This window comes from Cardiocondyla obscurior, linkage group LG01 (genome assembly GCF_019399895.1).
Source record: "Cardiocondyla obscurior isolate alpha-2009 linkage group LG01, Cobs3.1, whole genome shotgun sequence".
Lineage (NCBI taxonomy): Eukaryota > Metazoa > Arthropoda > Insecta > Hymenoptera > Formicidae > Cardiocondyla > Cardiocondyla obscurior.
In genome coordinates, this window is record NC_091864.1 from 3,663,483 (window position 1) to 3,676,761 (window position 13,279).

Sequence of the window (13,279 nt, forward strand, 5' to 3'; positions counted from 1 at the left end):
CCCTCCGTTTCGGGGAACTCTAGCTCGGACCGGCGAAAGGATAATAAATATTCCGCTCTTGATCATCACGGCGAATTACGAACTCGAACGCGCAGAGGCTGCCGATATATCGGACGGACACGCGCCGACTGGTTTGTTAATTGACTATCGGATTATCTGCCATTAAGTCGGCTCGAATCATTGCGGACAGAAAAATCGGATCGATCGTTCCGGATCAATATAATACCGGGATTATCGAGCACCTCGGTTAGCTGGATGCGCAAAACCAAAACTTCGATCGCGCTCGTTAGGCGATTACCATACTCGCTAAAGTGTATTAAATCATTTTCTCAAGTTCAACTACAATTAAAAATTGTATCTCGGTTTTCATTAGAAATTACAAACTCGTTTACGGATAAAAAAAAAATTTTTTACCATTAAGTAATTATTGTAGAAACATTTTTTTTTTTTTTACTCACTTTTGGGAAAGCAATTCTTTAATAAACATGAGACTTTTAATTAACGAGTTGCATCGCCTGTTACTTTAAAAGTTTTGTAAAAAGCCTATTTTCGAGATAGACATAAAGGCGAGAACGGACGTGGATAAAAACGAGCCGTGGAATGTCGTCTATCGAAAAAAAAAGAAAAAAAAAATAATAAAACGTTGCGTGAAAGCTAGGCGGATCGTTTAAACGCGCGAATTTTGCATACGGTAATTTGTAAGGGGCGCATTTCGGAAATTGCATTTTCTTTGTCAGCGGCTCGGCGTGCTTGACAATAAACGGCGCAGTCCCGAAATCTCGGCTTAATTAGCCGTAGAAGCTGTAGCTTTAAGCATTCTCTGTGTCCTTTTGTCTCCGTAATTCGTATTCTTCGAGTGTGAGAATCCCCGTTTATGAATACGTCGGGGACAAACTGGCTGTTGGCCAGAAGTGCCTTCATTCTGCGATCGTGACTTGCTACCCCTTCGCGTTCTACTTGTCGCGACAGAATTCTTTGTTAATCATATTCCTTCATCAAGTATAAATCATGATTCGTTCGCGTGCAACATTTAAAAAAAAAAAAAAAAAAAAAAGTAATGTCAAAAAGGTGTACACTGTATATTAAGGATAAAACCGAAAATGTCCATTTGATTAATTGTCGAAAACAAACATTAAGCAAAGTTAATAAAGTGAATTTTGTTAACTTGGCATGAAAATTTTAATAACTGTTCAATAAACCAACAAAAAAATGTTATTAAGCTTATTCAATATTTTCTCAAATATTTGAAATAATATTAATTTTATTTCACTGAAACAGATTTTTTATCGCGTTGTGTCACAATAACTATACGATTATTTTGTATAACTTGTATGAATTCTGACTTGATATGAATAATTCAAAACAAGATTATCACTTCCTATTATTAGCGATTAATTCCTCGATGTATTTTCATCAAAAGAGATTTTCTTTCATATCGGACATTTCGCGCTAATCCAGCCATTTGACTTTCAGATCCGGATTGTATTACGTAATATCCAATATCAGATAAATAAAACTGATAAAGGGGAGGGGATAAACAGAAATATACGTCGGCGAGACAAAAGAGAAATTTGAAAAGAGCTCAAGTCACGATTTTAACTATCGGAACATTTAAATGTAATAATTTGTGCAATTTATGTTTGCGTAATTCATCAAATTAAACAGAAGCCATCCATAAAATTCATAACGAGCGTAATCCCCATTAAATTAAAAGACCACTTGTATGAATTAAAAATGAATATTTTCAATCGCTTCTTTTCCCTTTAACTAGATTCTACAAATAACACGTTGGATCGAACATTGAATGCTTCAACGTACCGACAAATTCGCTATAAACGGAAATCAGAGTTCTTTCGACGGCAGGGACTACCGTCAAAGAGGCTTTCCTCCGACTCGAAGCCGGCTTCGAAATGAAACAAAGCAAAAGCACGACCATATTACGACAAATACATTGTCCGTTAAAGAGTTTAACTCGCCGCACAGTCCGTGGAAACGATGCGCGTTCGGCGGCATCGCGGCAACTGCGTTCGCGTTATCAATGTGAAGGAGTACATTTCGCCGTCGTTGTCGCAATTCCACGAGGAAGCCGAGGGAAACGAAATGCGCCAAAATATCGTTATAGCTATTACCGCGGAACATTGAGCGGAGGGAAAGACGGGATTGGCCTACTTACCCCCGAATCCTCACCCTCCCCGGAGAAGCGGCGGAGAAGAACCGGCATTACTCGCGGACTTTGAAATTTCGCCTATTGGGAAACGACGCGGGATTTCGTCGACTATGACAAATAGCCCGGCAATTTTTGCGCTCCTCCGAAGCCGCTGATCGATTCCCGGACACCGCAGCGACGCGAATACAAGTCCGTCGCGAGAAGAATCGTCGCAGCGTCCTCAAACTCGGCGCGATAACTACGTCGCGACGATGTGTCAGATATGTCTCAATAACGAATGAAAAATCGCTGGTGAAATCATTTTCCCGGGCGTACGTTCCGAGAGCTAATGTCCTCAGTTCATTTCGCTAATACGGACGTAACCAAGTTACGTCGAAGCTCAGCGAAACTGCATTAACCAATATTTAACTGCCTGGCAGATCGACCGTGGGGGTGTGCTTGAAATTTAAAACGTTTGAATTTTCACGTCATAATTAAATCGTTCGTCAATTTTTGAATTGCAATAAAAAGCGGATAATGCAATAAATAGAAAAAAAAAAAGTCAAATAAAATAAAAGAATTTTTAACGTCAGACCGGAGTTGCTATACATTCGTATGATGAATTTGCGAGATAAAATATTTTTAAAACGCAATTTAAATGAATTAAATACTTGTGTGAAAATTGTTTAAAACGCGTTGCGAATGTAACACGTCGTAAATATATTAAATAATATTTGTATTTTTTAGCGGAATAATATGGGAAAGTACTTTTACACTTTCTCGCTAATTAAAATCGTATTTGTCTAATGCTCTCAATCTCTTTTTCTCATAAGATGCACGTTACGGAAATTTCATATTAAAAAAGTAAAGAGGAAAAAAAAAAAACAAATTTAGTAGGAAACTTCTATGAAACTCGGAGCTTGTCGCGAGAGACATTAACATTAAAAGGATTTGTGGTCGGAAGTGGGATTTCTTTGGCGGGGATTTAAACGAGCACGCGCGCTTTGCCAGTAATTGAATTTTAAGTATCACAAAACTCACGACACGGAGCTCACCCCAATCCTTTGTTTCGCGCGGATAAATATAAATACTTGAAAATTCATTATGCTGTTCTTTTCCTCTTTTTTTTCTTTTAATTTCCCAAAGAAACAATGGGCGCCGAAACGGAACGGTCTCGAGTTTCTCGCGTTTCCTCTCCGTCTACGAAACCTTTGATCAATTTCTGCCTGACGCAATTTAATTGGCCGCAAAGCGGTAACTAATATTCTCTCGGGAAATGTATAAACGATATAGACGTAAATGAAAAAGACAAAAAATAAAAATTAAAAGAAAAAACATTTTTTTTAATGCTGAAAATACAATTAATTATATTTTCTCACGACGAGACTTTCTCGCGATCGTGTCGCATGAAGAAAAAATGAAGCCGCGACCCTGATACGGGGCCTCGATAATCTTCAGCTTGATAACCGAGACTTTGCAATACCTTCGCGACCCCGAGCGCATAATACAGCGAATACTTTCATAATAGTTTGCGCGTCGACACAGATTCGCTCGCTCGGCAAACTTTTCAAGACGATTACTTGCTAATGGCGCCGCGCTGGCCGCGATTCTCCATTATCGCGAATCGGAAATCGAGTGTCCCCCGGATATGCAATTACACGCGCGTATACCGTCAATTAGGCAAGTTTAATCGTTAATCGGATTATCGTTGATACGCGTTATCCCGCGCCAGCGCATCCGCTATCAAGGCCCGACTCTGCAGCCAGCCAGCCAGCCAGCCGGCAGATTGCGGCGGCTTGCTGGCCGTTTACAGGGACGCGAACGCGAAAGCACCAAAAAGTCAAGTTAATTTAATTGCCGCGTCGCTCCGCGCGTAATTACTAATTTCGGGCGTCGCGTGACCGACTGATAAATTAAATGGCAGCCGCATTCCCAATAACGAACGTAGCAAATATACGAACCGTTCGTATCAAGTCACCGGGTCTCGCCATTCGGGATAAGAGCTGTCGTAATTAGACTCTAATGTGATAAGCCCACTTCCTATTACGCTCTGCGACATGTATCGATGCACGCGTGTTTTTTTTTCTTTTTTAATTTTTATTCCGCTTTGTAGAGAACTTGGCCAGAATCTCGTAGAGTTCTTTAACTACTTTTAATTTGATTTCGTATTTCGCTTCGGACTTCCCATGGTGATATTTTACAATTTAATAACGAGACGGTTTAATTAGCTCGGTAAAGTATCGAGTTTCAAATATCAGACAGCGGAGATGAATTCCATTTCGCTTTAAAGAGAGATATTTAACTTGAATTTGGAGAAAAATAGTAATGAAATCTCAATTATTCGTCGAAATGTCCTCGTCTTTTCCTGATTTTCTCGGGAAATAAATCATCCCGGTGCTATCGATTTTCGAGAGGAGTGACAACTCTTTGATATATGGCGACACGATGGTATCGATATATGTATAATAATACGCTATTTTGAATACATCTTGTCGCTCGGCTGTTTTATGAAGCGAATATTTCACAGGTAGAAAATGGAACGTGACTTACGCATGGATATATTCGTGTCATACATTTATGGTTGTTACATGAATCTCAAATCATATAGCATTATAGCGTATCAAGGGAGAATATTTCAAGTAAAAAAGAAATTGAACAATTTTTGAGAAAAAGAAAAATCGCCGCGGTAAAAATAATTTCAGTTTCGCGAAAGTCGCGATCAGGCCGTGCGGAAAATAACGTTAATCCCAATTAAAGTCGTCGCGGAAGAGAATGTACAAGGAGGCAATCAACGACCTCACCACTTTGCGAGGACCGAGAAGAACCAGCCGACTCGCCCTTACCGCTTTATGCATAAATGCAAATAAATTACGTGTCCGCTTCTCTTTGGCGTCAAATTGCTTACGGCCGGATCCTATGCACCAAAGTTCGGCGTCGAGTGCCCGCGCTCGACATTCAACCGTGAAGGATTAATAAAGCCTCGCCGCCTCTCGTCCACGTCGGACGCTTTTCTATTAATACTCGGTATCCGAAGACAGATTTTGCAGCGCAGCGAGAAAGAATTACTCGTACAGCTCGAAGAAACAAAATTATCGGCCGGTTTTTATGCGAGGAAAAATAATCATCGATACCCCGTTCAATTAATCAAACGTAAGTGCTCGGACGACAGAGACAAGGGAGCTTTTTCTCGCTGCGCACGGATAAAAACAGCGTGCAATATAATTTCTACGAAAACAAATCGGAGCGAGCAAGGTGGATAACAGGAGCGCTCGTACTATAAAAGTCCGACGTACTCGGATTTGTACCGCGAAAACAAGAGAGTAAAGCGAGTATCAGAGAACGAATTGATTCGCCGTAAACGTGCGTTTGTGGTATTTGAGAGCTCGGGCGAGCCGAATGAATTTGCTGGAAAGGCACGTTACGCGAGCACGAACGATGGAGTTGATTCGCAGTGACATGTTCGTAGAAAACGAACGCGATCCATTCGTTCGCGTTCATCCCGCGATGCACGAGCAAACGGACAATCATCAAAGAAGATACGCGCCTGGCATAAACGTCGATTCGGATGCTGCGTGTAAAGAAGCCGCGTGCCAATATAAAATCTAAACATTGAATTTCAATGCGAATCAAATGGGTCTATCAGGGAAGCCAAAACATAACAATATTTCATACGCTGCGGTTACCGCCAGTTATATTAAGCCGTATTGATTTATGTATTGCATTGTGTATCGATTTCAAACTCAATTAGATAAAATAGAAAAATATGTATATGCGCGAAAGCGACAAAAGATTCAAAATAATGAAATGAAAGGTCAACTCTATTATACGCTTGATCGATATATCACGCATATAAAATCGCGCAACTTGCAATTTAGAAAAAAAAAAAAAAATAAGGAAATATAACGCTTACGCGGCAATCTGTTTTATTATTCAATGGGTTTACTTCCCGATGGCCCAAGTTGTTCTTATTGTACCTATAAATACTAGATTTTATTCTCCACCTTGTATTGTACATTTTAATGCGTTATTTTACTTTATATCTCGTGTACTCGTACAGTATTACTTTATATCTTCATATATATTCTGTAGCGACGAACGAGCTTGGGAATATTGCAAGAGGATCTGGTTCACTGACGCAGGAGAAATTCATCTGCGGTAGTGTAAACGTTTCTATTACAGGCCCGAGGAACAGCTGGGGCTTGCGTAAACGCACCTTAAGGCTACGGTTATAGTGGATGCACGTCCCAACCGAAACTCGTTCGGACAAATTCGTCCCAGACGTCGAAACTAATCAAATATAGCGAGCTCAAGTCGTGATAGCTCAGGATTAGATCCCTGGTCTTCAAAACTACTTCCCCGTCGACCGTAAATTGTACTTACGTACGCGAACTCTGCCAAGTTTACGTTTCTATTATTTTTTATCGCGCAAAAGTGTTGAATAAAAAATTAATTTTTGCGACGATAATTTATCGGTCAAGTTTATGCAAACTGATAAGTCGCATGGCTTATTTGCTAGGACAGTAAGTAAGAAATCTGTGTACCTACGCTTAATGTCTCTGAGATAATTATTAATTTTTGAAATTTAATATCCGTACGTATCCGGCATTCAATGAGGAATGCAAAGTTCCGGAACGCTCCGTATAACACGAGATCTGATCACGTAGCGTGTAATTACCTCCACTTATCTCGACACATTTAATTAGTTCTGATCGGCAAATTCCTATGCGCGTTCACTGTGCTAATAACCCACCAAGTTATACACAGCTATAATCCTCTCATAAATTATTTAAGAATGATAAAAAAATCTTCAATATAAATTGCGCGGTCTTTGTAAATTCAACAATCATCCTGTATAAAAAAAAGGATAAAATAAAATAATTAATTAACTAATAAATTAATCAACAAATTAATTATTCCCCCGGACTAAACGTACATATATATATGTATATGTATATGTATATGTATATGTATATGTATATAACCCTGAAACAAGGGCAAATAATTTAGCGAAACTATAATTTTAGATACATCTCGGTTAATTACGTCACAATGACGACCACCGACGGTTAAATAAAACGAATACGGTTAATACATCCAGTTTAAATGAAGCTAATACCACGGCTGTTTTAATCAAATGCTGAAGTGAATACAGATAGATGGAATCGTAATTATATATCTCAACTTGCGGTCGCAATTACAATGAATGAATCGGAATGCGGCTCTCGTCCCCCGGTTGTTGTCGGCTCGGCGAATTTCCCTGCGGCTGAAATTTCTCGGCGTGCAAGAACGCCCGCTGGAAATTCGCGTACGACGCCCGTAACCGCGGCCTAAGTCTTCGAAGTGAGGACTACGACGTTCGGATATTACCCGCGGCGAGGGACTATTACAGCCCGGGTTCAACTTCCCCGCAATCCCGATCGTCGACACGACGGCGGCAACGAGCTCGTTCACGATTCACGATCCGCCGAAGCAACGGGCCCGCATTCACGACCAAGTTTCTGGCCCGTTCGCGAGCTTGCGGTTAGGTTTAGTTCGCCGTACGCCGAAATTATACCACACGGACCCTTCCTCTCTCGTTTCCTTCATTCCTTCCTCTCTATCTCTATCTTTTTCTATCTCTCTCCCTATTGTCCCTTGTATGGACCACCCGGTTCATGCTGAAACACGTTTACGAGTCTCCGACGATGCCCTAGTATCTCTGCAGGATCAACCATCGCCAATTCAGGCAGTCTCGTACTTACTTACGTTTCTATCCGTTCAAATTGTTTTTATTTATTTATTTATTCAGTTTTTTTTTTAAGAAAACTTTTTAATTTTTGTTCGTAACTAATGTAGTCGAATATCGAGTCGATTAAAATTAAGTAAAAAAATAAATAAATAAATAAAAATATATATATATCTATAATATTATTTTACATATAAGATTTCCCACTGAAAGTCTATGATCCGCACTACCCCGTGCACTTATTCGTGACCTCTCCGACACAGTAACCGTGCGATGTATCTCCAATAAAGGGATCTGGCACGTTTCCAAACGACGGGGACGACTACAACGGCGATGGCTATGACGAAAATGAGATTCCTAGTTTAATACGGCGACGGGCATAAGGGTAACGTGCCATCCGGAAATGTCAATTGGCTGCAATCCGCGGAAACCGGGGATAACAATAATAATATTCCCAAATAACTATCTCAACTCTTAAGTGAACGCGTAATTACATCCTATCTCATTTATACAGTAAATAACTCGAGTGGAAATTCATCTACGTATTCTGATTTTCCAGTGATTAGATCGCGGAGATTAAATATATTCCTTACAAGTTGGTGACTAGCTTCACCAACTAGCCATAATTTGTAAAAAAAAAAAGTATGTTTTTTTATTTAAAATTACTTATTATTGAGTATATCTTTAAGTATACCTCATATTCACATCTTTAGAGTACACTTTTAAAATATCAGACTCTTAATTGTAACGCTTTCTTGATAAAAATCAATTTCATATCGAATATACTCGAGGGGAAGAATGCGCGCGATAGTGTAACTTGATAGGAATCCGTTTTGGGCTCGCGCGTGAAATTTCGGGGCTCTTTTGTCCGAAATTTGGACGAAACGGTCCTCTCCCCACACTCCTCGCTACGCGCCAAACGGTATTTCGCGCAATTCACGCGCCCGGCTCTCAAATAATTTCGAATTGAAATCGAGGCCGGCCTGCATTTCCGTCGTCCTACGCCGCGCATTCCTATGCGTTCGCAGCGAAGCGCACACGACCCGCTTCGAGATACGCCCGTTCAAACGCGAAATTTATTTCCCGATTCCGCTTTGGGTCACGACGAGAGTCGCGAAAAAGTTGCGAGGGGAATATTTGATATTGACTGAGCGTCGCCGATCGATCTAACCGACTCTTGTTCAGCCTTGCCCCCAAGTCTGCCTCTATACGTTATTATTACTCTCCCAATTATTATCGATTCGCCATTTATTAAGGTCTTTTTTAATCATTTTAATTTTATTATCAAAAAAGTAAATAATGAAAATCTTATCCAGATGAAAACAATATTGGAATATCGAGAACGATGAAAACATTCAATGGGGTTTAAAAAAAAAAAAAAAAAGCACGGAACACGAGCTTGAAAAATGTACATAGCGAAAGAGCTTTTACTTTGATTAATCCAATGTCGACGTTCCTCGACAAACTTTCCCTTCGAAGTTTAATTATCGAGACGTAACATGTTGAAAATTACGAACGCGTAAAACGTCGAATCGGGTTCGTCTTTCTCCCTCTCGTCAAGTTGAGCGTAAGGTTTCTAATTCTACTCCCCACGACGTCCTGCGTCCAAGAGGTGTGCGCCGAGTTAATAATTATACGGATATACAGCCGGACGCGGGATATTAATAAATCATTATAATGTTTTTACGAGGACCAATCAAGAAGGATTATTTCGCCAGACGTTCCCGTACGAGGACTGACTCGTGGCACAAACTCGATTATTTATGGGCACATTAGCAACGGGAACTAACGAGGGCGTGCTCAATGAATTACTGAAATCGTATTCGGCCGGAAAACCATCTGCGGTTATGCAATGACGTTAAACAAAGCGTTAATCCTCTGGTGCCTTTTGGGAGTTAAAATAATCCCGGGCGTTGCACATAATTCACTTGTCACGCGTGCAGTTTTGGGAATATTGGCTTATTAAGATGTAAGGGATATCCCGGAGGACCGCTGTGTAAAGATAGTTAAAAACCAGTTTTGCAACTTTCGACCTTTGAGATAATATTTTCATTGTTTATGCACCGTACACGCGGAAGCCCCCACAGACTTGAGGAGGACAGAGAAATCCGATAAAAATTACAAAAGTTTATTCTTTATTCAAACCCTGGAGCGGAATTAAAAATTCAAGTATACGGTTTAATTTATTAAAGATCGCCCGCGTTACGAATTCATTCGGAAAATAATAATTAAATATTGAAATTAAATTATTACGACGACAATTATAAATCTGACCATGTTCCTCGGCTCGACCGCTCGTCGTGAATTTCGAAAATAACGTTATTTAATACCGTAAGTTAATAGATAGATTCATTAGCGAAATTTCGAAGAGCAGCACATTCGGCTGTGCTCCACACGGTTTTCAATATTCTTCGTTAAATTACGACTTGTTTTAAGGTGATTATACGATTCTCCCAGGTGCCGATTTGAGAAGCCAGTCTTCAATTATAATTAAGCCAGAACCATTCGGTATAAATGTGAAAGTGGGTGGAGTGCATCAAAGGATTAAACAAGGCGTTCTCAAGTGCGCCGAAGCTCACTCTTCCTGCGCTCTGCCCGTGTACATATAGAGCCGGCCGGAAACCGTTTCGGAATAGCGGATGCGGCAGCCGCACGCTATCCATCACGAAGCTGAAGTTGAGGGATATCAGCTAATTACTTTGTTCGCGGACACGCGCGTTTGTCGGCGCGCGATACACGTATACCGCGCCTAATCTCAAAATGTGCCGACACTACTCTTTCGCCCGCGATCGCGCGGCTTAATGACGATAATACGCCTCGTTTACGCAATGTAATTCCGGTACGCGGAGGAGTAAGCGCGTATAAATATTGATCCGGTTGCTGCAATGACTATCAGAGGCGCGCTCTCTCTCTCTCTCTCTCTCGTTGCGCCGCTCTATGACGTTGACACACGACGCGGAACAGAGAGAGAGCAAGATTTCAGATTATCGGATCGTTGATATTATTCGAGTGATCCCGAATCAAGATCCTCGGATTAGTCGCCGGCATTATCCGCCGACGTAATTATATAGTTCCCTGTGACACGTGCGTTTCTCCCCCCGCCCTCCCGACTTCTCGTTAAATCGATTCGAATAAGTCGGTCTACCATGCGGCGTCGATTAATCTCGAGATCAATAAATAGGAGATGTAATTGGACTTACCTAAAACGGTGCCGACGTAGGAGTGCGACGTGTCGAAGGAGATCGGTCCGTTCGTGCTCTCGAAAGATGCATCCTTGCTGAACAGACTCGCGTCGTGAAACAGGCGTATAGTCCAGGACCTGCAAGATAAAGCGTGATCGTGAAACGTTTTTCTTCTTATTATTTTTTTTGCGGGGGCTCGGGGAGAGTAATTATCGGCGTTTCTCGCGTGCCATAATATCGAATCGCCTCGGGTCGTTACGCGGAAGACCGATAATCCGGTAATAACGTGAATAAAGGAAAAGGAATCGCCAGGGCAAAAGAACGACGGGATATGGATCGTTAAGCGCCGTGCGTGCCACGATTATGAAAAACCTGCATCTTTACTTGTCCGCACGGAGAAATTACTCCGATTATTTTATTTCCGAAGGTATATCCTTCTCGACGTCGATGCAGCAAAATACGGCGGATTCCTCGCTTAACTATAATGTTCAAAGTACGATGTTCCGCATGGAAACAAAGGATTGACAAAGGATTCCCAGGTACCGTATTACGTACAGTTAGAATGTCGAGCTCAAATCCTCAAACACGAGCATTTCAGCGGATTCGCATTAAAAAAAAAAAAAGAAAAAAAAAATAATAATAATAAAAATCATATTACTTTAACTGAAATATATATTATAAAGCCGATATCGACTCGTACAAGCTCTTCTTATAACGTACCGATTTGCTCGCGCATAAAAGAATAAAATAACCTAAGTACAAACGTGGAGAATAAATATCTTGATTTCTCTATCGAGGCGGAATATTGGGTCTCGAGCATACTTTGTATAAAATGTCAGGTCAGTCTGTGAGTTTATGCGCATTTACTATGCCAGTATATTTTAATCCGCATATATGGAATAAAAGGGCTGGCAGTAAAATGACAACAGGTTATCGATAACGATGGCATATGCGTCGTCGATTTATAAAAAAAAAAAAAAAAAAAAAAAAAATAACCTTTCGAGAGCAACACTTGAAGCGAATTGTGAAAGATGCACATGCCAGTATACGTTAGCGAATTATTAAAAAAAAAAAAAAATACATCTCCTGTAAATGTTTAAAATAAAATTCCCTTGGAATAACCTTGCCGATAAGTAAAATCCTCGTAATCGTGACGTGCATTTGCTTCCCATTCCCGGCAAATGGACTCGCAGGATTGACCTGATATGATGGCGGATGTCTCCCGCAATTTCGAGATACGACGTTTGAAACCTTCGAACCTCCAAAGACAGCTTAAGCTCAAGACGAAACCATGTAACATCATACGGATCGAAGTGGCTTCTCGCCGCCGACGGATTCAGCGCTAAATATACATACACTCTTTCACTCCTGCGAGTGACATTTACGTAACAAATCCGCCTTTAACGAGATCAAAGTCGTTTATGATTGACGTTTGCGCCATCGAATCCCGCAGAGGCGAGGGTACAAAATGGATTAACAACGATACGTTCACGTTCATCATCGAGACATTCGATATAATAGTAATTAATCGAAAGAAGAAGAAAAAGTGAAAACACGATATTATTATTATTATTATTATTATTTTTTTTTTTTTTATAAAGATACCACCACGAATCTGCTGTAATAGTACACGCGGGCATTCTGTAAAATTAAATTTGGCCGCATTACTGTGTACTTTGCACAAAATGCAGCGGCGAATGAATTATAAGGAAGACATTTTTACAAGAGACGATAAACGCGTATGATATTAGAGCACGGTAAATTGAAAAGTATACCCGAGAAATTCATTAAAGCTTTCACAAATATGCTTCTCGTACATTAGTTATTTTATGTATAAACCGAATCGCATCTGCCCAGTTAAATATGTAACGTAATCGCGTTTCACACATTTATGTATACCGTCAGATAAATACGTCGCGACGTATTTAACCAAAACTTTAGTCAAGATTATAAAATTGCGCCCTACAAAATACAACAAAATATTATTTGTATAAATATTCCCATGCGAAATATACAAATGCGAATCGAAAAATTTCACCTCCCCGTACCGTTATCAATTCATAAATTGCACGTGCCATTTTAATCGATATCCGTTTGTGGAATTAATTTTGAAATTTATTTTTGGATTTTACATTAATTGCCCTTTCAACTTTATCTATTTCTCCTTTCTCACGAGTCTTTGATAAGTAATTCCATTTTTAGCACAAGGGTATTATAATCGTTGCG

At 40.2% G+C, this 13,279-nt stretch overlaps 1 protein-coding gene across 2 annotated transcripts in view; it reads right to left on the reverse strand.

The window, feature by feature from the left end:
• Positions 1-13,279, reverse strand: part of LOC139109092 (disintegrin and metalloproteinase domain-containing protein 10) — a 48,955-nt gene that overhangs the window by 21,481 nt on the left and 14,195 nt on the right. For both annotated transcript variants that reach the window (XR_011546793.1, XM_070667926.1), the window contains exon 4: positions 11,072-11,190. Coding sequence is in view for 1 of the 2 variants with exons in the window: in XM_070667926.1 (XP_070524027.1) it covers positions 11,072-11,190 (119 nt within the window). In the remaining variant the exon portion in view is untranslated. The remainder of the gene's footprint in view (positions 1-11,071; positions 11,191-13,279) is intronic.